General features: G+C 41.7%; 8 protein-coding genes across 18 annotated transcripts in view; 2 read left to right on the top strand and 6 right to left on the bottom strand.

Moving 5' to 3' along the window:
* The window catches only part of LOC104821088 (polyribonucleotide nucleotidyltransferase 2, mitochondrial), a 7790-nt gene extending 6821 nt beyond the window's left edge, over positions 1-969 (bottom strand). For all 3 annotated transcript variants that reach the window (XR_773024.2, XM_010551850.2, XM_010551849.2), the window contains exons 1-2: positions 528-969; positions 4-139 (exon numbers count right to left, since the gene is read on the bottom strand). Coding sequence is in view for 2 of the 3 variants with exons in the window: in XM_010551850.2 (XP_010550152.1) it covers positions 4-139; positions 528-848 (457 nt within the window). In the remaining variant the exon portion in view is untranslated. The remainder of the gene's footprint in view (positions 1-3; positions 140-527) is intronic.
* Positions 970-1244: 275 nt separating this feature from the next.
* On the top strand, positions 1245-3387 carry LOC104821089 (tRNA (adenine(58)-N(1))-methyltransferase catalytic subunit TRMT61A). The gene is made up of 4 exons (XM_010551851.1): positions 1245-1349; positions 1871-2369; positions 2615-2859; positions 2998-3387. The coding sequence occupies exons 2-4, from the start codon at positions 1918-1920 to the stop codon at positions 3234-3236; spliced, it is 936 nt and encodes a 311-aa protein (XP_010550153.1). The 5' UTR covers positions 1245-1349; positions 1871-1917; the 3' UTR covers positions 3237-3387.
* Positions 3388-3559: 172 nt separating this feature from the next.
* Positions 3560-6232, top strand: LOC104821090 (phosphoenolpyruvate/phosphate translocator 2, chloroplastic). Its single transcript, XM_010551852.2, has 9 exons — positions 3560-4211; positions 4449-4571; positions 4661-4813; positions 4932-5017; positions 5113-5201; positions 5398-5510; positions 5590-5667; positions 5767-5896; positions 5984-6232. The coding sequence occupies exons 1-9, from the start codon at positions 3852-3854 to the stop codon at positions 6061-6063; spliced, it is 1212 nt and encodes a 403-aa protein (XP_010550154.1). The 5' UTR covers positions 3560-3851; the 3' UTR covers positions 6064-6232.
* Positions 6180-11231, bottom strand: LOC104821091 (DEAD-box ATP-dependent RNA helicase 14). Its single transcript, XM_010551853.1, has 9 exons — positions 11069-11231; positions 10100-10442; positions 9759-9902; positions 9052-9120; positions 8175-8444; positions 7640-7990; positions 7274-7551; positions 6785-7129; positions 6180-6639 (listed from the first exon to the last, which is right to left on the bottom strand). Exons 2-9 carry the CDS (start codon positions 10430-10432, stop codon positions 6468-6470), a joined length of 1962 nt encoding a protein of 653 aa, XP_010550155.1. The 5' UTR covers positions 10433-10442; positions 11069-11231; the 3' UTR covers positions 6180-6467.
* Positions 11232-11550: 319 nt separating this feature from the next.
* On the bottom strand, positions 11551-17248 carry LOC104821084 (DNA (cytosine-5)-methyltransferase DRM2). 5 transcript variants are annotated; one of them, XM_010551843.1, is made up of 13 exons: positions 17070-17248; positions 16807-16941; positions 15810-15895; positions 15514-15654; positions 15314-15410; positions 15184-15233; positions 14870-14969; positions 14746-14792; positions 14515-14628; positions 14347-14440; positions 13700-13797; positions 12597-13307; positions 11551-12199 (listed from the first exon to the last, which is right to left on the bottom strand). In XM_010551843.1, the coding sequence occupies exons 3-13, from the start codon at positions 15810-15812 to the stop codon at positions 11759-11761; spliced, it is 1896 nt and encodes a 631-aa protein (XP_010550145.1). In that variant the 5' UTR covers positions 15813-15895; positions 16807-16941; positions 17070-17248; the 3' UTR covers positions 11551-11758. The 5 variants fall into 5 exon arrangements, with proteins under 5 accessions (XP_010550145.1, XP_010550143.1, XP_010550146.1 ...); XM_010551841.1 differs by having other exon boundaries at positions 17090-17248; XM_010551844.1 differs by having other exon boundaries at positions 16807-16926; positions 17090-17248.
* Positions 17249-18112: 864 nt separating this feature from the next.
* On the bottom strand, positions 18113-21604 carry LOC104821083 (shaggy-related protein kinase epsilon). The gene is made up of 13 exons (XM_010551840.2): positions 21432-21604; positions 20875-21014; positions 20698-20790; positions 20455-20514; positions 20082-20354; positions 19761-19835; positions 19623-19679; positions 19354-19494; positions 19192-19242; positions 18877-18972; positions 18703-18786; positions 18491-18593; positions 18113-18404 (listed from the first exon to the last, which is right to left on the bottom strand). Exons 2-13 carry the CDS (start codon positions 20986-20988, stop codon positions 18322-18324), a joined length of 1230 nt encoding a protein of 409 aa, XP_010550142.1. The 5' UTR covers positions 20989-21014; positions 21432-21604; the 3' UTR covers positions 18113-18321.
* Positions 21605-22012: 408 nt separating this feature from the next.
* LOC104821082 (ADP-ribosylation factor) lies at positions 22013-25105 on the bottom strand. 5 transcript variants are annotated; one of them, XR_773022.1, is made up of 9 exons: positions 24998-25105; positions 24194-24361; positions 23834-23904; positions 23449-23568; positions 23225-23343; positions 23038-23119; positions 22877-22948; positions 22346-22479; positions 22013-22252 (listed from the first exon to the last, which is right to left on the bottom strand). XR_773022.1 is itself a non-coding variant. In XM_010551838.1 (7 exons), the coding sequence occupies exons 2-7, from the start codon at positions 24339-24341 to the stop codon at positions 22943-22945; spliced, it is 546 nt and encodes a 181-aa protein (XP_010550140.1). In that variant the 5' UTR covers positions 24342-24361; positions 24998-25105; the 3' UTR covers positions 22575-22942. The 5 variants fall into 5 exon arrangements, 2 of the variants coding, with proteins under 2 accessions (XP_010550140.1, XP_010550141.1); XR_773023.1 differs by having other exon boundaries at positions 22013-22244; XR_773021.1 differs by lacking the exon at positions 22346-22479.
* Positions 25106-25350: 245 nt separating this feature from the next.
* Positions 25351-27563, bottom strand: LOC104821081 (universal stress protein A-like protein). Its single transcript, XM_010551836.2, has 4 exons — positions 27226-27563; positions 26214-26335; positions 25971-26089; positions 25351-25746 (listed from the first exon to the last, which is right to left on the bottom strand). The coding sequence occupies exons 1-4, from the start codon at positions 27401-27403 to the stop codon at positions 25638-25640; spliced, it is 528 nt and encodes a 175-aa protein (XP_010550138.1). The 5' UTR covers positions 27404-27563; the 3' UTR covers positions 25351-25637.
* Positions 27564-27855: the final 292 nt, after the last annotated feature.

Genomic DNA, 27855 nt, shown 5'->3' with positions numbered 1-27855 from the left:
TTCCTGAAGGAAAGAGTGGTCGGATGGGTCGATCGATAAGCCGGCCACACAAAAGCTCCCGCTCCTTTGGTGCACCCTCTCTCCGCATGTATGAACTAGGAATAACACCTTGAGCAAATTGTTTCTCTTGATAATCAACCTAGTGAAAAGAGCAGAAAACAGCTATTAAGCTTCTAAAAAGTTAATAAGCTTCATATACAGATAAAGGAAAGTCCCAAAGCACCATCTATACAACAGTGGAACAGAAGTTGCAAAATTTCTTTGTGGGAATATAACAATAACATTTACAAAGTAAACATTTCTTAATTCCATACAAAAACTAACGAGCATCCTATACACAACATGAATTCTGATATATCTTGGCAAAACCTTGCAAGAATTCCGGAGTAGTCGGAGAAAATTCCGATTTTTCCAGGAGATAGCCACAAAATGCACTCCCAGATTACCAAAAACAGTTATCAGGCGCAAACATACATCGATCTAAACTCATGAAACTAAGGAAATCGATTCAGTTAATGGCAACTTACTGTAAGAGGCAAGAAATCCCGAGGCGAGTCGGTCTTGGCACAGGTGATGGTAGAAAGAACTTTAGTCTCGTCCATGCCAAGGACGACAGAACCGTTGGCGAACCTCGCGATCTTTCCTGTCTCGAGAGTGATAACACGTGATCCGATCTCGAATTCTTCTTTGAATGTATCCAGGACTTTGGTGCCCGCCGAAACCGGTGGCTCCGGGTTGGACGGCGCGAATCCGAGGCGGCCAGAGCAGACTGTGCGAAAACCTAAAGCACGCCATGCGAGCAAGTTCGGGAGAGCAGTGGCTGTCGCTCGGCTCGCAATGGCTGACATGAGAGAGAGAGAGAGAGAAAGAGAGAGACTGAGAGGTATTAGGGTTTAAGCGAGGTTTAACGCTGGAGGAGAAGAACCGGGAACAAAAAGAGAAGAAATGCGAGACGGAAGTTAAAGGTAAACCGGCACTGACTATACAATTTAAACCGTTTTCCATGTTATTGTACTCGGAATTCAAAACCAACGGTTAAAAAGGAAATATCATGTTTCCGCTAAAAATTACAATACTACTCTCTACTCTCTCGTCTAATACCAAAGCCCACAAAATCCATAGGCAATCCAACGGCTTATAGGCACATATGGGCTTATGGACATATGGGCCATAAATGATAAATCTCGAGAGGCCCAACAAAGGACGAAACCCTATTGCCCACGCTTTTTTTCCATTTTTTTTTTGTTTTCTCTCGATTGTTTCCTAGTTCTGGTCTCTGTATTCACAGCATAAATTCCGCCTCCGGTCGCCACTAGCCGTTAGCTTTCTTCTTCGAGAACAGCAGCAACGTGAGTACCTCTACACCGTGTTGCGTAACTCTGTTGGCTTCTTGTTATGCTTTCTGCTCTCGAACTTGCCGTTTGTCTTGTGTAGTTCCATCTTGTTAGCTTCTTGTATCAGAAATTTTGTGCCTAGGGTTTATGAATCCGTCAAATGGACTCTGGGTTCTTCTCCAATATAGTTTCTTTCCTTAAAAAAATAGATTTGGGAAGCACCCAAGAGTGGGTTTTTGTTTAAATCATGAGACTTTTCGCTCTCTTGTGCCTGGAAAAGATGCCATGTGAATGTGTTCGATTGCATAGATTTGATTTTTTGCATCCATCATCTCACTGATTAAGCAATCCAAGTGTGAGGGTTCACTGGAACGTCTTCTGCCATTCTGAATGCTTTTTCAAAGTTGAGGATCTTTTGGTATTGTCACCAGGATCTCCTCGTCTGGGTTTCGGTTTTGATATAGCCTCGGGTAGGGAGGGAATGTGAAATTTATATATATTGTTGAATGACTGTTTTCGAGGTTTTATGATTTCAGACTTTCTTGTTGCGATCTCGGCTACTAGTAATACTCATCACAAGAAGATGTTGTTACCCACCGAATCAACAAAGGCATTGTCTTTCAAAAGGTGTATTAACGATGGAGACTTGGTTATTGTTTATGAGAGGCACGATGTGATGAAACCAGTTAAAGTGTGTAAGGATTCTGTGCTTCAGAACCGTTTTGGGGTATTTAAACACTCGGATTGGATAGGAAACCCATTTGGTACAAAGGCTTTCAGCAACAAGGGTGGATTTGTTTACCTTCTGGCTCCCACTCCCGAGCTGTGGACGCTGGTTTTAAGCCACCGGACTCAGATTCTTTACATTGCAGATATTAGCTTTGTGGTAATGTATTTGGAAATAGTCCCTGGCTGTGTTGTTCTTGAGACTGGAACTGGAAGTGGCTCTTTGACTACATCACTTGCTCGAGCTGTCGCTCCTACAGGACATGTTTATACGTTTGACTTCCATGAGCAAAGAGCTGCCTCTGCCAGGTGAGAATTATGTGTCATATCAGTATGTTTTGGTCCAAGTTCCTGAAATTTGTTTTACAGAAATCTGCACCCTAATGTTGTTTTGCCTACCCCTGATCTGTTTTCCGCTTTGTTTTCTTCTATTCAAATGCAAAACCTGGGTATTCTGCCCACTGGTCTTCGGTGCCATTACTGTAATTTTCAAATGTTCCATGAAAAATTGCCAAAACTTGTGAGCTTATTCTTTTCCTCCAATTCTGACACAGGGAAGATTTTGAGAAGACAGGCATCAGCAGTTTAGTCACTGTAGATGTTAGAGACATTCAAGGGGAAGGATTTCCCAAGAAGCTGTCGGGTCTGGCTGATTCAGTGTTTCTAGATCTTCCGCAGCCTTGGCTGGCGATTCCTTCTGCAGCCGAGATGTTAAAACAGGATGGAGTTATCTGTTCATTCTCACCATGCATTGAGCAAGTACAACGCGCATGTGAAGCCCTCAGATCAAATTTCATAGGCAAGTGCAAAATTTATTTCAACTGCGAAGGATCTGAGGGCTTAAGGGCAATGAATCTGGGTGTCTAGAGAAATGGGTCAATGGTTTTTTCTTACAGGAATCAGTTGATGTAATGCTGTGTGATTTGGTTTTGGGTAGATATAAGGACGTTTGAGGTGCTGCTAAGAACATACGAGGTGAAGGAAATGAAAATGGGTGGTGGCAACAATGAGGAAGAGGAGGAGAAGGGAATGGGACGTCGGCCGTGCAAGAGAAGGCACCGTTCAAATGAAGAAGACGAGGACAGTGGTTCACAGATGGTCATGGCTCGGCCCTGCAGCGACTCCAGAGGCCACACCGGTTACTTAACCTTTGCCCGACTCACATGCCTACCCTAACACCACTCTGGAATTTTGTATTTTTGTTAATTTAATGGGTATTTGATGTGTGTCAAAATATACGTCAGATCCTTGTTATTTGGTATGACATACGGAATCATTCGTAATTGTAAACATAAGAAGTGGGAGCTGTGGTTGAGAGACTCTGAAATTAATGCTTTGGTCCCGCAAGAAGGAGATACATGGCTCTCATTTCATGGTGATCCGTGCCACCACTTGGCTCATGCATCATCATCCACACGTAAACTCCCTTCTTTTCCTTGCCCTAACGCTCCCAGCTCCAACTATAAAAACCAGTCAACGTTTTCGTTGTCCGATTTCCGCCGACGTTCGATGTAAACTCAATCTTCCTAACCAATACGCTGTAATGAAGATTGACATTGATTAGGCCACGTGGCACGCTTATTACGGGATGGAATCTTCGATTAGCATGCACATGTAATTGGTGACCAATTACGTAACAGTGTCGTAGAAAGGAACTCAACTACCTCATTGAAGCATTACATGGAAATTGAAGAAACAGAGGCACCGGAACAACATGAAAATTGTCGTCTACTGTCGTAAAATCTTCCGATAATTAAATATCGCCGTAGCGGAATAGACCCTGCAGGAATCATGCTTTCCCTTTCACTCCTAACTCCGTCTCCCAAGCCCTTCACTTGTTCCATCGCCCGGAAACACAGTCCTCTCACAAGCTCCTCTTCTTCCGACAATGTGAATCCGCGGTTTTCCCCTGACACATCCTTCGCCAGAAAGCCTTCCTCTTTCTCGTCCACTTCATGCGGTTGCTTCAGAGACCCAGTCGCCTCTTTGTTTCCGAGGCCTGGCCGGCGGAAGCTCAAGGCAGCAGCTGCTGTTCCGGATAACGTGGAAGGCGATGTGAGGTCTGGCGAGTTATTGAGAGGTCTGAAGCTTTGCGCCATGTTCGGAGTTTGGTATCTTCTCAACATCTACTACAACATTTTCAACAAACAGGTTCGCTTCTCCTTGATTGGGGAAATGAGAAAGAGGCTCTTTTCTTTACTTTCTAGTCAGTCAATTAAAGAAGCCGCATTTTCCTTATCCAGTCATGGCTCGATTTTTGTCGATCTCTTGCAATCATCTCAGCACCAATAATTCTTCATACAAACATGAAATCTGGGTCTCATTTGGATTATGAATTCCCAACTGGGTTCTTCTTCTTCTTCTTCTCTTTTTTGATGATGATAATAGGTCCTTAGGGTTTTTCCGTATCCAGCGACTGTAACTGCATTTCAGCTTGGATGTGGGACGACGATGATAATGGTAATGTGGCTACTTAATCTCCATCCTCGTCCCAAGATTACTTCTTCTCAGGTATGGCAATTACTCTCCTCTTGAGACGTGAAAATGGAAAAAATGTTGTATTTTGTTTTTCTGATCCTTGGCGTGATTCTAAATTCCAGATTCCGGTGATCATACAACTAGCAGCAGCTCATACGTTGGGGAACTTGTTAACGAATGTGAGCCTTGGAAATGTGAACGTCTCCTTCACTCACACCATCAAAGCAATGGAACCTTTCTTCGCCGTCTTGTTCTCTGTCCTCTTCCTTGGTGAGGTATAAAAACACACATACAACACAGAATTCTTCTGAACCGAAAAAAAAAAAAACATCTAGAACACTATTTTTTCGGAGGATGGAGCTTGAAAAACTCGAATATGTGTGTTGAATCCAGTGGCCAAATATGTGGATCGTTGGTTCGCTGGTACCGATCGTTGCTGGAGTGGCCTTGGCATCTTTCACAGAGGCTTCTTTCAATTGGTATGAAGCTGAAGTTGAGAATGAAACTTTCATTGGGACAAGTAGCGTGGAAGTTGTTAAATGTGATTATATTGGTTTTGTTTTGGGAGAAACAGGATTGGTTTCGGCAGTGCAATGGCTTCAAATGTCACAAACCAATCAAGGAATGTGCTGAGCAAGAAGTACATGGTCGAGAAGGTGATGAATCTGTCTGTCTCTTGTTTTAGAAAGCCAAACATGAAAAAGGGAAAAGCTCGATGACACGATTGAGAGTTCCTGACGGCCTTTCCACTCTTCAAAGGGCTTCAGGATTATCGGTGTATCAATAGCAGCAGAATCTACGCAAAGCATTGTCTTGTAATCCTCATCCCCCATATCCACAATAGTCTTTGCCTTTTTGTCCCATGGGTTCCACCTTTTCTCTGTGATAACAATAATATCATTTGTCTTGCTGGTCCCTGCAGCGGCTGTAATAGAAGGCTTTAAGTTCACTCCATCACACCTTGAGATCGCTGTGAGTGAAAGATACCTTAGTGTTACCATGTTAGGATATGCTTGATGATGAGTGAGTGAGGGTTGTTGTTTCTTGGCAGACAAGTCAAGGGTTGAATGTGAAAGAGCTCTGCATCAGATCTCTTCTTGCTGGATTCTGCTTCCACAGCTATCAACAGGTCCTCCTGTCTTTCCTTTTCCTTCTTGCAATTGTATTGTTATGGCATTGGGTGTGTTAGAACAGAGAGAGGGTGATGGTTGGCATTTGGTGGGGGCAGGTGTCGTATATGATACTGGGGATGGTATCGCCGGTCTCCCACTCAGTAGGGAACTGCGTGAAGCGGGTGGTGGTTATAACTTCTTCCATTCTTTTCTTCCGGACTCCTCTCTCTCCCATCAACGCTCTCGGTAAACACAACATCTCCCACTTGTTACTATATCATACAATACGTACATACATTCATTATGGATGGACGTTACAACTGTGGTTTTCAGGTACTGCGACGGCACTCGCTGGCGTTTTCTTGTACACAAGAGCCAAGAGGATCAAACTCAACCCCGCCACCATCTCGTGATGGAACCTCCTCCATCTCGTTATTTTCCTATGTCAAATTCACTCTCTGTGAAACCTGTCATGTTCGCCATATTCATGCCTCAGTGGAAATTTTAGTAACACAGCAGCAAAACAAACTAAACAAAACCATGTTGTCGCCGTTATATTTTAACATCATTACACCCAACAAAGGTCTTTTGCCCCCTTACACACATCAATATCACATAATACCCGTCTTTTTTTTTTCTGGGTTTCGCCCTCCTCGGCCTTCAGGGGTAAAAAGAACCAAAACTGAAGTTGGGCTTTGTTGTCCAGTTGAAAGCATATATATATATATATATATATATATATATATATATCACAGTTTCGATTTCGGCCGGGGGCACCAAAAATGTCTTCGGGGGGTAAGAAATCATTCATCATTCATCAATCACGAGGGGGAGAGAGCCTGCCACGTGTCATCATTGCCTCGTGGAAGCTACGGGGTGGGGAACGAGCGGTGGAAGATGATGGTCCTCTTCCAAATCTCTCGGGGCTACGGCTCCTTTCACGATCCCTTCCCCATCCCGAGCTGCTTCTCATTGGAGGGCTTCTGCTCCTGTTGTTCATTTCAAGAATTTTCCCTTTTAAAGACCACACTCGCGCAAGTATATCAACGGACATGAGAATAAAACAGCTTGCCTTCCATACTATAGTATTTCAAGCCTAGTTCAGCATAGTACCCAAGCAAACACTAGCATTACCTGTCACGTGAACCCCAGCTACCTCTGCCACCATAACCAGAATCAGCACGGCCTCCGTAGCCGAAATCACCATGGCCCCTGCCACGACCTCCATCCCGACCTCCCGACCCAGGGCCCCAACGCCTGAATTTGTTCATTCCACCACCGCGAGAAGCCATTTCACGTATCTGGGGAGGGACTTTTTGGCTTGCTCCTTCTAGAATCTTGATCAGATCTGAAGCATGCTTTGCATCTTGCTCCCCTAAGAATGTGAACGCCATACCAGTTGCTCCAGCCCTTCCAGTCCTCCCGATTCTATGAACATAATCTTCTATTCCTGTTGGAAAATCATAATTGATGACCACCCTGTGACAGAAATTGAGAAAAAGGTCAGACTTATCAGCTTTTTTATTTTCCAATTTAGAAATACACAAAAGGTTGAATGAAACCCCCCAAATGCGGGATACATAAAAAAAGAAAATGATTTATGAATGGTATTGAAGATCACACCTGATGTCTTTAATGTCAAGTCCACGAGCAGCAACATCAGTCGCCACAAGCACCGGAGCTCTACCAGTGCGGAACTGACTCAGAACACTGTCCCTCTCACTCTGGGACTTGTCCCCATGTATAGCAGCAGCTCCAAATTGGCGGGTCAGATTGCGTGCTAGTTGATCACACATCTTCTTGGTTGAACAGAAAATTATGATCTTCGAACCAGGCTCTTGAGACCTCAATATCTGCTCTAGCCTTCTATGTTTTTCCATTGGTGCCACGACTTCAACATGCTGCTCAGAATACAGACTATAAAATCCCTTCCCAGCACATGTAACAAAAACAAGAACAGAACAGTAATGGAATCGGGTCAAGCTGTACCTGTGTAATGGACTTGTTCGCCACAAGTTCATCAACGTTGCCAATGTTGACCTGGACAGGGTTGACGAGGAGGTCAGCTGCAATTTTCCTCACCTCCTTTGGCCAAGTAGCTGTGTACATGAGTGTCTGGCGTTTAGTGGGAACCTCATTCACTATCTTCCTTATCTGAGGCTCAAATCCCATGTCTAACATTCTATCTGCCTCATCCAGCACAAGATAAGAGACCTGATGCAGGCTGATTCTCCTCATTTCGAGGATATCGTTCAATCGTCCAGGTGTTGCAACCACAACATCTACTCCTCTTTCTATTTCTCTCAGTTGAGGACCCTTGGGTGCTCCACCATACAAACACTACGACACAAAAAAAAACAGCCAATCGATGCATCAGCAAAAATTGATCAATGAATGCTTCGAAGAGAGCACATCAGGGCTCCACCAAGCAACCACATGACAGGAAACAGACTAACACATTAAGAAGACACTACTGAAGCAGCAATGCAAAAAAAAAAAAAAGACACCCAAGAAAATGACATACCGCACAAGAAATTCTCGATGACTTTCCAAACTTTACAGCTTCATCTTGAATCTGTGTAGCCAGCTCCCTTGTTGGTGACAGCACCAGAACTGTCGGACCCATTCGTGAATCATTGTGGACGCGTCTGAGATGCATAAACCCTGGAATCAAGTAACCCAATGTTTTTCCAGAGCCTGTTTTAGCAATGGCTACTATGTCTCTACTTTGCAACGCAATTGGCCATGACTGAGCTTGAATTGGAGTTGGAGCAGAGAACCCTGCATTGTATACCTGAGAAAGCAGAAAACCAGGATGTCCTATGAGCAGAGGAACACCAAGGTTCTTTTGGGGCTTTTGGAGAGAAGGCTCATGCCAGAAGGAGCATCATCCTCCATTTGCAGGCGGCTGTTGAAACCTGCAGCAGGAGGACGCCCCTTCTTCTGTCCGGACCAATTGGCAGATGGACCATCCCCATTGAAAGGGCCCTGCCACGACCTTGGACGATTTGGAAAGCTCTTCCCAAAAAAAATGGTCCACCAAAAGAGGGCACAGCGTACGACATTAGCTCCTCCCAGGAGCAAATATCGCACCTGGGACAAAAAAGCAGAAACAGGTGCATTTCGCATAAACTTTTCTCACCACAACTCAATGTTGGCCCTCCATAAATCACCAAAACCTCGCATATAGGACTCTAAGTCTAATATCTTGCTTACTCGGAAAGAAAAAAATGTGAGATCAGTAGATTTAGCCCCTCCAGCAATCACAAAATCTCACATAAAACTCTTATAAGGCAGAGCAGCCCGGCTTGCAGAACAGTGTGAATATATATAGATCCCTTACTTAAAGACATTGAATCCTTTAACCAAGACTATCGAAAATGACTACTAAAATGCCATACCTCCCGCAGAAGCTCTGGAGGAAAACCAGCGTCTTCAAAAGACATTAAAGGCGGTGGTACTCGATCTCCCTAGTGAAATGAAGAAAGAATATCAGAAGCCACAGGAAAGAATCTTATGCATTTAATAATCAAAAGAAATTAACAAATTTGAAGGAAAAAACTAATCTAATGGACTGTGCCAGCATGAAGTTCAACATACAACAACAATAGCGCCTTAAATCCAAATTTATTTAGGGTGGTCCGCATAAATTTTTCTTCCACTCATTTCGGTTTGGGGTTAAGTCCTCCGAAATTTGTAAACCTTTCAAATCATTACTAATAACTTGTTCCCAAGTGAGCTTAAGTCTACCCCTATCTCTCTTCCCCTCTCTTATTCATATGTTCTCTACTTTTCTAACCGGAACGTCTAAACATAACACATAAAAAAAACAGGAACATGACCACGTACAGTTGCCAAGAGACTTGAGTACAATGCACAACATATCTCAGAAAGGAATAAAATCGACCACAGACAGCAACATCAACATCGCCTTAATCTCAAGTTTATTTGGGGTTCGGCCACAAGTAGCAAAGATATAAAATTTCAACTGCCTTATATCTTTTAAGTGAGGTGAGAAAGGTAAAACACAGAAATGGAGACATAGGACTCTGGAAGAAGCATAAGAAAGAAAAAGGGATAGTTTGTCAAGGAAATTCTAGATACTTACAGTAACGGTTATTTCATGACATCGACGATAAGCCTCTGGAGACAGCCCACCTCCTGCCGCTGCAGCTGATGGAGGTCCTCTGGCTGATGATCCACCTGCAGAATTTCCTAGTCCACTTGAGGTTTCTTGAGAGTATGGCGGTCTCTGCAGGAAATTAAGACATGGTGTTTGATGTACAAAAAAGTAAAAAGCAGAAGAATAGAAAACTGAGGAAGACACATTCACTAGCAGTATCAAATGATTGCTATAAAAAATCATAAAATTAATGAGGAAAATCAATGAAAAGCACCAACAATCACTAATAGAAATGACAAAATTACGGACACAAGTCAGTACAGTACCTCAGTAAACCTTGATAGAGAATCAATCTTGGACCCACCATCACTTCCCCTACTGTATTTATCATCCTCGTTGCCAGGACTGTAACCACGGTTTTGTCCAGAAGAAGATAGTTGAATCTGAACAGAAGAGCTTACCGAGACAGTAGAAGGCTTGGGTGGAGGAGCCGAGCAACTTGGTCTCTCATACTGGGTAACATTGGTCTCGGGATTCCAGAAGTACAAATACCCAGTTCTACCATCAACAAGACCTTTCCATGGCTTGGGAAGAGTCGGATCTTCAGGTGCATATCGAATTGTAGGCGCAGCAGTTGCTGTAACAGCCATAGCAAGCATAACAAAAGCGCTGCAAGAACATATAATAGAGACAATAGATTCATTAACCCCCAAGTATCATAATAAGAAATTGAAAAGACAGCGAAAAACCAAAGTGACAATAACAACTAAAAAACGAACATCACTATCCCCAAAACCACCACAATTGAACACGGTACAAGAAAGCGCCCACTTTAGCAGCAGAGGCAAGAGCATTTACGGTAAAGTTCATACTAAGTTCCCGTTGATACGAAAGGCCTCACAAACATCGTACATATCATATCCACACATCAACACTGAAACGAAACTTTCCCACCGAGGTCTCCGATTCCTGAAATGTTTTCAATTTTCAATCCAAACCCGAAAACTAAAACTCCTATCTCGAGAAAATAATGAAGTATCCGAACTAAATCCAGAAAAATTTACAGATCTAGATACAACGCCAACGAAAACCCTAACACGACGGCATCGCTCTGGTCCAATCTCGAAACAACAAAACAACAAGACAAAACAACGAAGAATTAAATCAGAATCAGAAATGAAAATAAAAAACTAAAATCTCCAGATACGAAAAACAAAACCACGATTCAGATCCGAAGCGAGAGAGAGCAGTCATTTGAGAAATTTTCAGGAGAAGGAAATTCCAGAGACACCTACCGGATTCGCTACCGAGAGAGTGGAGAGAAATTGCGCGAGTGAAGCGAAGATGAATCTCAGAAAATCTCCAGAGCCACCAACCTTACGCAGTTCTCTGTTCTTCGTTTCTCTCTCTAGATATCTACGCCAGAAAGAAAAGCGTAGGCAAGAGAGAGAAACTTGGAAAAAAGTGAGGAGGAAAAACGCGCTGAGGGACAATTTATAAGCGCCATCGCTTGCAAAATATCGGTGACCAAACCGGACCGGGTTTCGGGCAAAATGAGGCTCTCTCGCTTAACCGGAAAATGGGCCGGCCTGACCCATTTCCCCTCAATCTATAGCTATTTTCTTGAATAAATTTATTCCCACTAAAAAACTGTAAATTATTAAGATTTCTTTTTTTGTAATTTGGAACAACACAAGAAGACAAAAATCATAAATGGTTCAGGAGAACTCAAAAAGGGGAGAGAAAAATGCAGTATCCATAGAGCAGAGTTTTAAGATGGTGGAGGCCAAGGAAAGTTTGGCCAGCTGAAGGAACCACCTTCCTTCCTTACAACTTAGTTTCTGAATAATTTCTATGCAAAATGTACACTGGTTTAATCCCAAAATGAAATTGTCCCCATGTGATCACATCACATGAACATGTTCAAACACATAAACAGCAGAATCCATCAGAGTCCCATAGATGCCCAAAAGAAAAAATCAGAATCACAGCCTTCTCATCCTGCGAGTTTTGTCACGAACCACGCCTAAAATCCTACAATATTCGAAGAATAAGGATGATTCTTTACCTTCAAGACCAACTCGGCTGACACGGTTACTGCCAGCAAGGTTGTTGCAAGGGCTTCCACCAATGACGAGGTCGAACCCACCGTACCGATCCATGAGCTCTTCAATCTTGTGTTTGGTCAGTTCTTGTACGTCTCCAAAATGGATCAGAACACCCTTCTGGTTTGTCTGCTCCCAGAAGCTTCTCATGATGTCTTGGTTCACTTTTGAGATCTCAACTGATACAACAGTCTTCATCGGGATTTGGAGGCGATGAAGTGCCACTTCTGCCCCACCAATCCCCGAGAAGAGTGAGAGGACATTGAGTCCATTCGGGAACAACTCCTTTAACACTGAGAGGTGATATGCCACAGTGTCCACCTGAAAAACATTTCAGTATACCCATTGTATCAATGTGAACTCAAAGAGGATAAAGGATAGGTTTCCTTTTCTCTCCGGGCTTAAACGACTACTTTACGAAAGGACCCCAGCCAAGCATTGTATTTTCTTTTCAGAGTAATTTCCAAAGAAAAGTATCACACATTCTTCAAAGAACTTATATACTGAATCTCTTCTACGGCAATTTGGTGGTACTTCTTCATTCTTTTCCAATAGAGGTAAACTTGTTTCATCATTTTTATCAGTTCCGAAAAAGAAATATGGCACTTTCCACTAAGCCCCAGCTACTCTTAGCGTCCACTCAATCAGTAGATGAGTCTCAGTTCACGGTACCAAGAAATAAATCATGAAAATAAGGTACAAATGTAGAGTGTCATGCCTGGAATGAATTGCCAAGAGACTTGTAGCGATCAGTCCTGCTGATACCGCCACCTCGAGTATGATTCCTAGGGAAACCAAGAAGGTTCTCAATCTCATCCGCCTCAAGGGGGGCCACTTTGTTCCTCCCAACCCAAACAAGATTCCATTTTCGACATTGCCCTATAATATACTTCTGCACAGCAATAGGTGGATCCCCATTACTATTTTCTAGTGCATCTCGTATCCTCTCTGTGAGTTTGGCACTGGCTATAGCAGTCTGCAAACAGTTCAACTTTGTCCTCGTGTCCCATGATGGCCACCATCTCTTGGTTAAAGGGAAAGCCTCATGTATAGTATATTTTGGTGGAGGTTGGAGCTCAAACCTGTTGTGTATGGGAAGGTTGTGGATGTAACCCCTCTTTCTTGCAGCAGCACAAAAATACTTAGAATCAACAAACTCCGGCGTAACTTCAAAAAGGAAACTAGATATGGTATCCCAAACACCCTTTGGTGCAAGTGCGACGTTCTCATAGTAGAAGTAGGGCAGACCATGAGCTGCCTCCGGAAGTGTTCTCTGAGATACCAACCCAGGTTCATTAGGAACCCCAAACCCTATCATCGGGTTTGGCAGACGAATACACTCTTCTTCAGTAGTTGGAATAGACCGCTGCTTTTTCCCTTTTACTGTATCACACTCCAGCGATTGTCTCTTTTTCGTGCCAACTCTAACCTGCAAAGTGCCCAAACCCCATCTATAAAGCTATTGATTTGTACAACGACACAAGAGAAAGATATGTAAAAGAACTAGGTAGAAGCCTGAAAATTTGAACGACTGTTTCAATTCAATCATTAAAGTTCTTTCATTAACAAAACTCAAGCACTGCAGGTTTACAAGACATCATCTAAAGCACTTCAATTTTAAAAGTTAATGGCGAGTTTTCTACGGGCAATGAATAGAAATGCGTTAGATACTTTTTAAAAGTTCCAAAGCTTGAATTGGTTTCAGTATTTGGATCATAGTACCATACATAGTTCGGTGTTTTTACCATAATTTCTCTAGTTTAAGCATATGGGAACTAAATTGTACATGTAGCTAATTTCTTCAAGAGGTCCAAACAATACCATGTCTTCATCAGGGTCAGCGGAAAATTCAGTAGATTGCCTTGCCAACTGAGCAGCAAAAATGAAGTCTGCTACCTCATCAATAGCAGCATTTTCTCCTAAAAGTGTAATCAGAGAAACAAGGGTAAGCAGCAAATGGATGTTAAACGTCTGAGAAATACATGCAAACATCTGACAAATATGAAAAAGAAAAAAAATGCAAAAAAAGATTATCATCACCTAGGTATAGTGCCCTCGTTGAAAACCCAAGGCATGGAAATGAATATATTCTTATAGTTTCATCCTCAAACAGATATATAAAGGGTAGCCCGGTGCACAAAGTGTCCCCATTGAGCAGGGGTCCGGGGAAGGGTCCCACCACAAGGGTGTAGTGTAGGCAAACCATACCTTGCAGAAATATTCTGCAAGAGGCAGCTTCCAATACTCGAACCCGTGACCTCTAGGTCACAACGACAACACCTTAACCGGTGCGCCAAGGCTCTCCTTCCTCAAACAGATATATAGTAACATTAAAATTATGGTTATGCTCCTTTGCTAGGTAAGAGACATGAAAACTAAGGAATGATAGATGGCTACATAAACGAAGAAATTATCCTACTTTCAAGAAGCTTTTTGTGTCCTGTGAACATAATTTAAGTACATCTTACCGCATCTCTCGATAGCAGTAGAAACCTCCTCCATCTTGAAACCCATTTTCATCAAGGAACGCAGTTTCACATCCTCGGGCAAACAACTTGCATCCTATCACACATGGTATAGTATAGGTCACATACACGTATCTAAGATACAAAAACCTCTAAATATGAGGCACATACCCCTTCATCTGAGGAACTATAGAGGTCTGAGTAGTTCTCAATAGGACTCTCATCATCATCAGATGACCAGTCCATGATACAAGCTTCCATTGCTTTACGTGATTTCTCTTCCTCCTGCAAAGAACCAATACCATATTCTGAATGTAGAGACAATAAAAAGCCATTTTGGCCAACGATTTTAACAGACAGAAAACAACAAAAACAGAAGGATTAAAAAGGAACATAACTTACAGCATAACGCAGGAGCGTGTTAGCTATTGCCTCCATGTTTTCCTCTCCTAAACATTAATGCGAACAAGGCAGAAAACTCTATCAAAAATTTCTTCATACTCGAAAGGACATAGTAAGTCCTTACCGTTTTCTTGGATAGCTTTGATCACCATTTCCTCAGCAAACCCCATCCCAAGAAAATAATCAATGGCCCTAGACTTGGAAGAGCTTGCTTCTGTGCTCACCTTCAAAAGGAAATGAAACTAGAATTTTAGAAAACAGAGAAAAGCATGTCTCAGCAAACACAAAAAGCCAGCCGGAGAAGATATGTGATCACCAGAAGAGAATTGTAAATGCACTGCTAATATGAAGGAAAAATTTGCAATAGCATGCTGTAACCACTACATGAGAATTGTTAAAGCAAGGTTAATAACAAGAATCCAAAAATTAGAAGCTCACCGAATACTTGAAAAGAGCATCAAGAATTGCTCCAGTATCTGCATCTCCACCTGTAAAATCATCAGAACATCATTATGGACAAACCTTAGATACAATTATCGAAAACAGGATAAAACACAAAAAACTTTACCAGTTTCCCTGATTGCCCGAGCAATCATCTCATCAGAGAAGCCCATGTCAACAAAATTGCTCATCTTAATGCTAGGAGAACTTGAAGAAAAATTTGCCTGGTATAATATGAAAGCAATGTTGTATTATTTCCTTAGAAAAATGAAGAAATTAGAAATAGCTCGACAACTCATGAAACTTCTTCATCAGCAAAACACAAACCTCAATTGTGCTGACACCATCATTTCCCCCAGGATGCACATGAGCGGAAGGTGGAGAGGATCTATAATTATCAATCTCTAGTTCATCATCAGTGTTCCAATGGTTATCAAGATCATGATCATCGCCAGTAGCACTTGCAGCCTACAAAAACATTGAGGAACAAAGATGAATGCATCAATTTCACGTTTCCAACAATTCATTTTCTCACTCGGTTTGAAACATCAAGTTTATCATTTTAATTTCCCAAGGTACTAATATCTCAGGTTCAGAAAAATGAAATAGAAATCGCAAAGTACCATTTCCTGGGAAAGCTATTACAGAGCGGCTGTAAGACTCCAAGTCCAGAATCAAGACTCTGAATATGCCAAGCAACGTAGCAAACCTGAACAGGAACTAAATACTGTAAGTATCAATTAGTCAAAACTTTAAGTTGAACATAACTTGAACAGGACCCATTAGCAAGAATCGCTGGTTCAACACTTCCATCTCAGTTGCTGGCTGCATCGAACTGAAAGTTCTCAAAAAGATAAGGAAAACAAAGTCTGCAACTCGTAGCAAACCCCCCAAATCCGAAATTAATAGCCTAAAGAAATAATTCTCTCTTTGCACTAAACTTAGAACCTTCTCCCAAAATTCACACAACAATGTCATACCCACAGTCTGAAAAAATACAATACACCACATTGTGCTTTGAACAAAAGATATCCAAATTCCTTACTCAATCAAGTGAGAATGAAGGAAATAATAGCAAATCTACAAATTCCAAATGCAAATACAATGATACTGAAACTAGAGGTCATTCTTGAACAACATTTCTGGGCCTAAAACTAGAGCACCTTAAGCTTGTCTCTGCCGACATCATTGTGTGATGTCACGCAAGTGAATGGATGTATGAATCGATAAAATCTAAGCCGTTTACAATGATGAGAAAAATCATTTAACATGGATAGAAAAAACAAACCAAAATGCACAACATTCTTCAACCCATACAAGTTCAACTAATGGCCAAAATGACAACATCATCTAAAAAACCTACGAAAAAAACAAACCTTTCTGCGTAAGAAATCTGAGAAACAACAAACACTATACCCATATTATACATGACGTACGCAATCAAACCCTTTATGAATCTGCATAGACAATCGTTCGTGCGAAAGCATGACCAAACGAATTCCGAAGGAAGCAAATTTACAAATGAAGAAAATAAGCAAAAAAATAGAGTAAAGAATAAGTGAAAATAAAGAGAGTAAACGAGAGAGAAGCAGAAATTTGAAATTTGAGGAATAGGGTTACCTTCAAAAAGCTTCGAACGGCGAAATTGGTCTTCTGCCCAGAGATTCGCCGCTGGCGATGCGTTTGAACTATCCAGAGCTCGGAATCGGCGACGACTTGACGGAGCCTGCAGCGTAACTGCTATAAAGGCGATAACTTCATGGGAAGAAAAAGCAGATGTAATTACTAGGGATGGTCTGAAAACGGAAGCAAAAGGGCATGTAGCAACTGGGACTTGTCGGCTTCAACATAGCAAAAAAGAAGAAAAACGGAATGCATGATACCGGAGAATGGAGAATTATACCCGGAGGGGATCGCCGGTGAGAGAGGGAGAGGAATCACCGGAGAACCTTCTTTTTCCTCCCCCACTATCAGAGAATAATAATTTTCGGGGGAATTATACAAAGTTCTTCTCTTCTCTCTCTCTCTCCCTCTCTCTTCTTTTTTTCTTAGGGTTCCTGGTAAAGAAGTACAATGACTGCGAAATCTTTTATACGGTCTCGCCATTTTTATTCTATAATTGAAACGGTTATATTTTTTGTAAATTTGATAAACTTTGTGGATTTATTTACTAGTAGTACCACTCTTGGACTTCTTTGTATTTTTTTTTTTTGGGAAAAAAAGAAAAGTAAGAGAGCGTGGAATTTTCCTCACGCGCCGACGAGCAAGCCAGAAAACAAGTGTATCACACTTGCGAGTTCGGAAATGACGGTGTTTTTATCAAAGTACAAAAAAAATCAGCCACATCCACATATGGTGTTTTATTAAAGTTTACACGGAAACGTTTGTAAAGTTCTAAAATTTGCATTTGATTCAATTTACCAATATAAACAAGCCTGGCGATTTATATCTTCAAACGTCTACCATTTGATTCAATTTACCAATATGTTTTTTTCCGGTCACGGTCCATAAAAAAGCATATTTGTTATGTTTTAAGATTACTATATTATGAAGGTTGGTTGGTACAAGAACCCGAGTACAAGTACTATATTATGATGCTTTCCTGCTGTTCTATTCTATTCTAAGGACTTCTAAGGACTTGTTTGGTTTTGGAAGGTGTATATCGTTGGAGACCGAACAAACCATTGCTATTTTTTAAAAAAAAAAGTAGTAGAAAGCAAGATAACATGCTTCTAACCCAAACTGGTAGTTCAACTGTTGCAGGAATCTGTTTTATCTCACCATGCGATCTATCATAAGCCTCTGACCAAGGCTTCTAGAGGGAAGCCATATGAATATCTCCTATCGAGTTTGGGGTTCGAACTCGGGACGGGATAGACGTTTTGCGCTTCCGTTCGGCCCAAGATAGCCGGTTAACCCAAAAAAATAAAAAACATAACATGTTTTTAATCAGACAAAAGCTTGATCGGTCTCGGCCGTTGGCACAATGTGTACAAACAAGACATCGCATATACCCAGATGCTAATTTCACTATTGAAAACTAGAATTCTCATGAAAAACTTGAAACTCTAACTTTTGTATCATTAAAAATACATAATACAACATATATATATATATATATATATATATATATAGCTAGAATCCGAGGAAGGAACATTGTTTTCGTTCGTGCTCGGGTATTAGCTTCGCCAGTAGCTCTAAACTTGCTCCTTTTAATTCTGCACTTTTCACACCTTAAGCCACTTTAAGCGCTGCCATGGGCGCAAAGCCATTGCATTAGACAGAGTACACTAACTTAACTGACCTTGAGGTTTGAAGCTGAAGAGAGGAGGCAAGGGACGGCCATTGGGAAGGCGTGTATTCGGATCACGGAGCTCGTCAAAGAAAGGGTGGACTATAGCCTCCAACTAACATTTGTACAAGAGAAACAAAAATCATCACCAATACACTTCATATGCCTTCACAATGTACCACATCACATATAAGGATTTCTTTAAAGGGGCTCTACACACTTACAGCGGTGCACCTAAGGTTTGGAGAATACTGGAGAAGTCTTGAGACAAGGTCTGCAGCTTCTGGGGACATACGCTTATGGAATATCTATAAATACACAACACCATCATTGGATCAGTGGGGTTACCAAAACACCACAGGGAACATCCAATTGCGACTAATGTGTGTATTGCTTACTTTGTGCCAAGGGTGAGCCTTTATCTGCGGGAATTTGAACTCAGTGTAGTTAGGATTCATACATTTGATTTCTTCTCGGGTTGGTGTTCCAAGAACCTGCAAACACGATTGAGAAAAGAAGGCACTTATTAGGTGTCGAGTTTGTGCCCCAAACTTATCTAATTGGTTTTCGAGATTTGGTCATTTCCTGCCATAACAACCTCCTGATATGGGCTGGCCGTAGATTACATGAATCATGAATGCCCGCCTTCAGGCACATACGCTCAATAACTACCAGTGACAACACTGCTCATACAAGGTCTTGAGTAAACATACCTTAATAATCTCGACCAGCTGGTCCACTCCACTCTCACCTGGAAAAAGAGGCTACCAAATGTTGGAGCAGCCATAGGGGAAGACATGACATGTATGTTTAGACAACACTTGGGATCCATATTATGAGGCTTCAAGTGCAAATATTCTAGATTGTAAACGAACCTGTCCAAGAAGCAATTCAGCAAGAACACAGCCCGCAGACCATATGTCAATGGCAGTTGTATATTCCGTCGCTCCAAATATAAGTTCAGGTGCTCGATAGTAACGAGAGCAAATATATGAGATGTTTGGTTCGCCTTTGACCTGTTACAAAGTGACGGCCAAAATGTAAACTCTGATTATAAAATCATTCAAACGATAAAGGGTAAGAACCAGTAAAAAAATTCCATATCAAAACAGAAGTGATTTACATTTCACCACAAATGTCATACCAGGACTTTTGCACTACCAAAATCACAGAGCTTGACTTGATGTGTGTGAGGATTGACCTGCAAGAGGCAGAATGCCATTTTAGTAGAAGTGTGCAGACCAGCAAAGATAGATACCGCATGTTAACTAAAGGCACAAACCAAAAGATTCTGCGGTTTTATGTCCCTATGGCAGACTCCTACTCCTCCATGAATATATGCTAAAGCTCGGCAAATCTGCATTCGCAGCAAAAGATGACAAAGAAATCTGTTAGAAACAAACTACAACGTAATCAAACGAATTATTCTATATCATATGGTTCCTGAGACAGGGTTTTTTCTCGTGAGCAAGGATGATAGATTCTATTTATCCTCCGTTTATCCTGAACTACCTAAGATTCTATTTTCATTCCCACATTGACGCGCAATCATTGCCCTTCTCGAGAAATGAAAAGAGTCCCTAAAAGAGAGGATGAGCATTACCTGATATGTATAGAGTTTAACATATATCATGGGCATCCGCTGATTTGCCCGGCTGTAGTGTTTCGCGACACGGTAGACGGTCTCAGGAACATATTCAAGGACCAAATTGAGATATAATTCATCTTTGTCAGTTGTTGAGAAAAAACAGTGCTTGAGAGACACGACGTTAGGGTGATCAAGAAGCCGCATTGTCTGCAGCTCGCGGTTCTTGTACCTCTTGTCCTGCAGAACTTTCTTGATTGCAACAGCTTCCCCTGTTTCTAAACACTTAGCCTGCATATTCAAGCAGCAAAACCAGAAAAAACTTATCTGCCGAATGCCTTAGCATCAGCCGTGTCAATCAGATATTTAGGCAGCGTGATTGAAGTACAACCTGAAAGACAATTCCAAATGAACCCTGTCCAACGATGCGCTCTGCCATGTAACTTATGGTCTGAAAGAGAGAAGATAAAGCGCTGTGAGCAATAATGCAATAACGCAAACCATGGTCATTCTGCCACTCATGCGACATGCGCACACGTGATTTTTGTGTCAACTTCCTATCAGGATAGATAAAATCCTACACAAAACACATCAAATATGTCTATTCCTGCAACACCATATAAGAAAAACTAACCTGTTTAGGCTGACCATTTTTACCACCAATAGTTGTAACAATTATATGACCCGTTTCAGTTCCATTTCCATCGACCACAGCTGCTTCCATTTCCTGAGAGTCCAGGAGTCAGAAACAAAGGTTTCGAGCATTGAAACAAAAAAAATCCCAACCAAATAAGAGACCAAACTTGTCGACCTTGTCATCTTTGATCTTCATGTCATTAATCCCCTCGGGGAGTTTGTCAGCAATCAAGGAAGCATTGTTCTGTTTACCAGACACAGAAGTAGGAAGTGTTCCCCCAGAAGCCATATCAGCAAGTTTATCCGACAGTCAACCTGTCAGTCAGAAAGATCATAGGAAAAGATGACCCCAACACAGTGTATACACAAGCACACGCATTCATATGCATAATTAGTTCAATCCTTGGCAGTCAGATCCTAGGAAATTCAACTTCCCGGTTAAGTAAGAAACAAATTAGCTTATTTTCCCGGATAGAAAAATTGTAGACAGTCCAAAAAAACACCGACAAGGAGGGAGGCATCTGTTCCCACACGATCGGAGCTCATTTAAGCAAGAATCTCATGGAAAATAAACACCACCTGCTAACATCCAAGCTACATTTGATTCCGATCTACTAACAAACACAGAATCACAAAAACCAAGTATGCAGACTGTAATCCCCCCCCCCCAAAAAAAAAACTTTCCTTATGACGGCGTCACCAAGGAAAAAGGAAACATCATCAGAGCAATACCTGAATGTCTCGGAAAACTGCTCCACTGCATTAGCTCATCAACTCGGCGTCGAACAAGTAGAAACCCTAGACACTCCTCCACCCTTTCCAAAGTGGCAACTCTCTCTCTCTCTCTGTTGCAGGTTTCCCCCCCTTGTTTTCTTTCTTTCTTGGTGGCAGAAGCGGACCCCAACAGGCTGTTTCAAAGTTTAGTTGATAGTTAGTTTTGACGTCCGCCAACGGCAACACGTGGCGTTATCTGGTTGGATATAAGTTAGAGTCACGTCATTGTGTTGACTACTTTTAAAGTAGTCGGAAAATGTGCTCTGCAGACGCGGGTATCGTAAGGCATTTCAAGAAGACGGCTGGATTTCGAGGAAGAGACGGGAATCAAGCTACGTGGAGCAATGGACGGTTCAGATTGAGAGCGTAATGTGATTTTGCATGGGATGCATAAGTGTGCGTGCGTGTGTTTTTCCAAAAAGCCAAAGCACCACAAAAAGCGACAAGATTTGGAATGCGAAACGATGCCGTTTCGTGTAAGCGAATTTGACCGTTGGTTGAAGCGGATAAAGCAAGAGAAGCTGTGTCTGAATAAATAATAATAAATTAAAAGTTTATAGGAGTGAAAAAAAAAACAAGACCATCCCTCGAAGCTGTGTCCGAATAAATAATAATAAATCGTTTTGAACTCATATGGCTTAGTGTGACTAGCTCTCTCCGTCATCTCTTTCTTTCCCGTGACTGTATCTGTTCAGGACTTGGTCCTTCTTCTCGAGGATCATTGCAGACTTTTCCTGCTACAGCCTCCACGGATACTGTCAAGAACTTGATCTGTCATTCTATCAAAGAAAAGAAACACCACATCACCTTGACAAATATGAATAAACATCTAAAATCTAAATTCCACGAGGAAACCCTCTGATGTCATAAACCTTCAAGCTATTGAATTGAATCTCTTCTAGCCAAATGTTCAAAACGCTTTCCAACACGCTGTTCGATAGAGCAATGTTCTGTCTTGCTGTTCAATTCAATCATACTAAGATTCAATTTTCGGGGAAGAAACAACCTGCAGATGGTCAAATCAAGCTAAATTACAGTCATCCATTCTAATACAAAATTAATTTGACAATAAAACAGGATTCGTACATTAAAACTAATCAATGGGACCAAGGTTTTTTTATTTTGTTTTTCTCATTCTTTTTCCTGTAAAGTGAAATTTGAGAATTGACAATATAATTGCGTTTGCGGGGTCAAAAATTCCCTATGGATAAGTTGAAGCCTGGACAGCTGAAAAAAAGAAGAAAAGAAATGGAAATTCTCAAGGGAGTCTTCAATCTCAAAGCCGTCGACAGACACACAACACGGGCAGTGAAGGGAACCAACCACACAGTCAGCAAATCAGCAACACAAACTCGACACTTATGACATCTAACAACGATACAGAAGATATGCTATTAACGAACCTTCAAAAGGCTAACACATACTATTCTTCCTCCTCCACCGCCCCCATGGTTTCTTTCTCAGCAGTTTCATGCCTGAGATTGGCACGAACGATTTAGTTCAAAAATGAAGGAGTGGAAATCTAGTGAGCAATTCACAAACTAAATCTCTCACGAGAACCAACCTTGCTAGCGATGTTGTTGGAGAGCCAATCAAGGCCTTCGTAAAGACCTTCCCCAGATGTTGCACATGTACTCTGGATGTACCTGTTTCAGTAAAAACCCGATTATATTCTTTCCTTGTTTAACCTCTTTCTACATTCTACCAACATGTGAAGCAACAAGCGTAGAAAGTAACTTTTTTTTTATTACCAGTGGCGTTGGCGGAGAGAGTGAAGGCCCAGCTTGTCGGTTATTTCTGCAGCATTCATTGCGTTTGGAAGATCTTGTTTGTTTGCAAACACAAGCAGGACAGCATCTCTCAGTTCATCCTGCAACAAATTCATGCCAAGATTACCTTTAGAAACAATGGGTTTCCATCTTTATGTGGATACCACTGGTCACAACCCAACACAAAGGGAAAACAAATGTTTAACCTCGTTCAGCATGCGATGCAACTCATCCCTTGCCTCCACAACCCGGTCCCTGTCGTTGCTGTCAACAACGAATATCAGACCTTGAGTGTTCTGGAAATAGTGCCTCCACAGCGGACGGATCTGTTTTTCAAGTGCCCAAATATTATTAAATCATGCAAGGACTTCAATCGGATGAGCAGAGAAGATTGATAGATCCAGGACTTAGATGTACAAATTCACTTTTCCGCTTACACGAGCGTAGTATGTATATACACATGGAATGCCAAAGATCAGAAGTAGCCATTCATAATACACTGTTAAAACTTTGACCAACTTAACAACTAAAAGCAGAAAATGAGAATATGCATAACATGTATATTCATTCCTCTACAATTGAGACGTGTACCTTGTCCTGACCACCCACATCCCAAACGGTGAAACTGATGTTCTTGTACTCTACGGTCTCCACATTGAACCCTGACAGCAAAATGCACTCACACTATTAAATTCTGAGCAGCAAGCCATTCACCATCATAAAACCAGAATTAGAAAGTGTAGTTTATTTCTCAATGTTGATCTTAGGGCTAAGGATTCAGGCAACTATGCAATCAATCAATAGACACAAGAGCTAGATCTGAGTGACATGATGCAGATTAATTTGAACCAGACAGTTAAATAGATGCTACAACTTCAAGTGTTTGCTTCCTAAACAAATACATGCCTACGTATTGATGGATGGCACGCGTAAAGGAATCATGAAACTTACCAATGGTTGGGATGGTAGTGACAATCTCACCCAGCTTCAGCTTGTATAAGATTGTAGTTTTACCAGCAGCATCAAGGCCAACCATCAGAATCCGCATTTCTTTTTTCGCAAAAAGCCGGCTGAACAACTTTGTGAAGCTGAGACCCATTTTTCACTGTCTTATAAGCCCTGCACCAGGCAAGATATCCCAACAGAGAAGTCAAGAAAATTACTAAAAATGGGAAAATGTCGTTAAAACCAGAAGAAGAAGAAGACATGTAGGTTGAAGTAAAACAGAACATACACCAAACTTTAAAAAAAAAAACGAAATCAGAAAACATGAACCACTGACTAATTAAATCGGATCGATCGCATCAAAATTCAGACAATCTGAACAAAGACGTCAGACTTGCCTACTCTTACGATAACCAGAGCCCTATGTAGCTAGAAACCAAGGGGATCCATGAGTTCCAAACTGAAGCTTAAAGGATCTTTTGCTCGCAAGACACTAAACGCCGGATCAAATAACATACCCAAATTTACGGACCACAAATCATGCGCAAGCAGAGGGAAAATTCTTTATAAGCGAGGAATTCAAAGAACAAAAATTGCAGCCTCCATCCAAACTAAGTAACAGACAAAACAATTCGACAACATAACCAACAGATTCATACATCACCAAGGGAGAGAAAATATATATCAGCAAGAGGATTTAACGGATCAAATCACTGATACCTCAAAAGCGATGGGTAGACAGATCGATTGCCGGAGAAAGGAGGGAAAAAAATGAAAGGAATCGAACGAAGAAATGAATGAGAATTTTACCTCTGGAGAAGCTGCAAAGAAGGGATTCGTGTCGGAGGGAGAGAAGGAGCCGCGAGCTTCGTACGAATAACGGGCGTCTCTCTCTCCTCTCATTTATTTACGGGCGCTCCAATAATAGAATTTTGCGAAAATGGGCCTCAGGTTTCAGTTATGCTCGATGTAAGCCCCAAAGAAATCATTATTTTCAGCTAACCCTGAAAGAGTTTGGTTTATTCAAATCTTTCCCCTGGACTAGGGCCCGGAAAAAAATAAAGAAAATTTGGTTTAAAAACCAGTAGGGACTGTTATGAAAAATCAGTAGAGCCAGCCATCCAACTGCATGAAGAACGCAAGAACGAGGTTTGCAAAATGCATGCCTGGAAATAATAACATCGTACTTCTCAGCCCATATGACATAATTCGGTACGTGCAAAAACATCAGGCAACATCCTCATGAGATACGGCATCGCATGTTCTCAACCCATCATAAGACATACACCACCACCAATCCACAAATCATTCTACGCATACAGACACACACACGACAGAGAGAAAGAAGCAAGACACTACACACCAAATGTACGGTTATCATCTGAGTAAGCGCAACCACTTTTTAATCACCGTAACAGGACAACCCACAGACGTGTTTGATAGATTCACTTCAGTCGTCAATTGGGTCTGAGGGAGTTTCCTCGGCACTGCGTTTGATGGTGATAACAGGGCACTCCGCATGCTTCACACAGAATTCGCTCACCGTCCCCACAAATACCCTGTCACTCCATTCATTCTTTCGCAAATTAACACAGCTTAACAACAACACCACTAGTAATTTGGTAATTTCAGGCAAGGGGAAAAATAGAACAATCTAACAGCAAGATACGTTTGTCATATCTTATTGCGTGCGTTTTAGATGTATCAAAACAGTACCATAACTAACTACTTCATATGGGTATAAAGCAGTAACTCGAGTAAGAATGTGTGGATTTGTACATACTTTTGGAATGGGCCAAGACCGCGACTTCCCACAACCAGAAAATCTGGTTGGACGCGTTTCACTTCATGGCAGATCACTTCTTTAGGATCTCCTTTCTTGATCCAAGCCTCACAGCTAACCTACAAGTGCTAAAACTAGGATTTGTAATAACCCCAAGGGATCACCATAATCCCCGTAACACAAGAGGGAACGAGAAACAGATAGACGGACGTGTGCTTCTTCATTAGTTAAAGAGTCTGTTACCCCAATCTCATGGCATTTCTTGACAAAGAACTCGAGAAGACTTAGGCCTCTTGCCCTGTCTTGCTCTCTCAGGTTTCGGAAATCTTCAGGGGAAGCATATATGCTATCCATGTCATCGAAACCTAGTCTCCAAAAGACAATGAGCAAACCAAGCGAAGAATGGTTTAGTTTTATCTATGCTGAAAATAAAACCAATAGAGCCAGTTTCTTGAACTATGGCCATTTGCTGGGTTTCTTACTGGCCTGATAAATGACAGAAAGAGGCAAAAAAAAAATGCTATATCACATTGCTCTCGATCGGTGGGGAGAGGTGAAATGAGAAGGAAAATTGACAAGTCCTGTCTTATATCCCCAACAATCAAACTGGATGAGCAGAGTAGCCAAAGTATATCGGTAGCATAAAACGCCAATCTATAACCAGACACAGATTTTGGTTCCTTATTCTAACACAAACGCTGAAATTTTCTTGAAAAACAAAACACAAGTTCACGACCAGAGGCAATCCGAGAGACTCATAGCAAATGAAAACCAATCACATTCCACAAAACAAGCTATACATATTTCTCCACATAAGATCAAATTTAAATATAGAGCAGAAGTAAAGCTTCTCCAAACCCTAGAAATAGATTATGCAAACCACCACTCAAGCAGGATACTGCATTTTACGGACAAACTAAATATGGGATCCAACATCACGTAGAGGCATCAAGAGAGAAGAGCAGAATCAAAACTATAACCCATTTCAAACTCCATAGGAAAACTCAAAAAGACTCCACCAGACCATCACCCACGCCGACAAACAGCATGAACATGATGATATCTTCCCATCACGCGATAGAATCACCCAGATATAGCAGAAACATCGAAAAAGAATTAAAGCAATCTCATAACTTCAAACAGATACAAATAACATCGTTACTCAAGCCTCCGATCACGATGACAGACAGATAGGCGACAACACACACACGTATATGTATCGAGAGACAGAGAGAGAGAGAGAGAGAGAGCTAACCGTCTTCGTCGGGAACTTGGACGTGCATCAATAGAAACTTGAAGCCGGAGGTGTTGGAGCGGACGATCTTCTGCAGAGTCCACTCGAAAGCTCCCCTGCTGCTTATTGACGGGTGCGGATAGCCTTTGATCGTGGAAGCGTTCACCGCCACCATCACCCGAGTTGGCTCGCCTTCCATTTCCCACCGAGTCACCAATTCGTCTCTCTCTCTCCTTCCCTTCTCGACGCCTCTGCAGTATCCTGAGGACTAATCAGATTGATCGTCTCCTCTCTTTCTTGGGGAAGACCAATTGTGAGCGCACGGCGCATCCGTGCGCACGATAGTAGAGAAATTTGAGGTGTCTGCTAAGATGCGCAGGGGCAGTTACGGGCCAGACACCAGGTCGAAAAATGGGTGAGTCAGACGGTGTCCATTTGTCCTCGTGCGATAGTGTGGAAATACCTAAAATACCCTTCCGGCTGATTGGAAAAAAAAAGTAGATAATCGAGGAGCGTCGGTGGGCCTTTCCAGTTGGCCCATAAAAACAATTAATTTTAAGCCCATTCTTGATAATAACAAATTGTACCGTGGGATTCCAAAGAGGAGATAGAATAAACAATAAAACCAAAAATAGATTACAGATGGTGGAA

This window comes from Tarenaya hassleriana, unplaced genomic scaffold (genome assembly GCF_000463585.1).
Source record: "Tarenaya hassleriana unplaced genomic scaffold, ASM46358v1 Cleome32, whole genome shotgun sequence".
Taxonomy (NCBI): domain Eukaryota; kingdom Viridiplantae; phylum Streptophyta; class Magnoliopsida; order Brassicales; family Cleomaceae; genus Tarenaya; species Tarenaya hassleriana.
The sequence above is the reverse complement of the archived record's forward strand: the minus strand, read 5'-3'. Positions and strand labels throughout refer to the sequence as shown.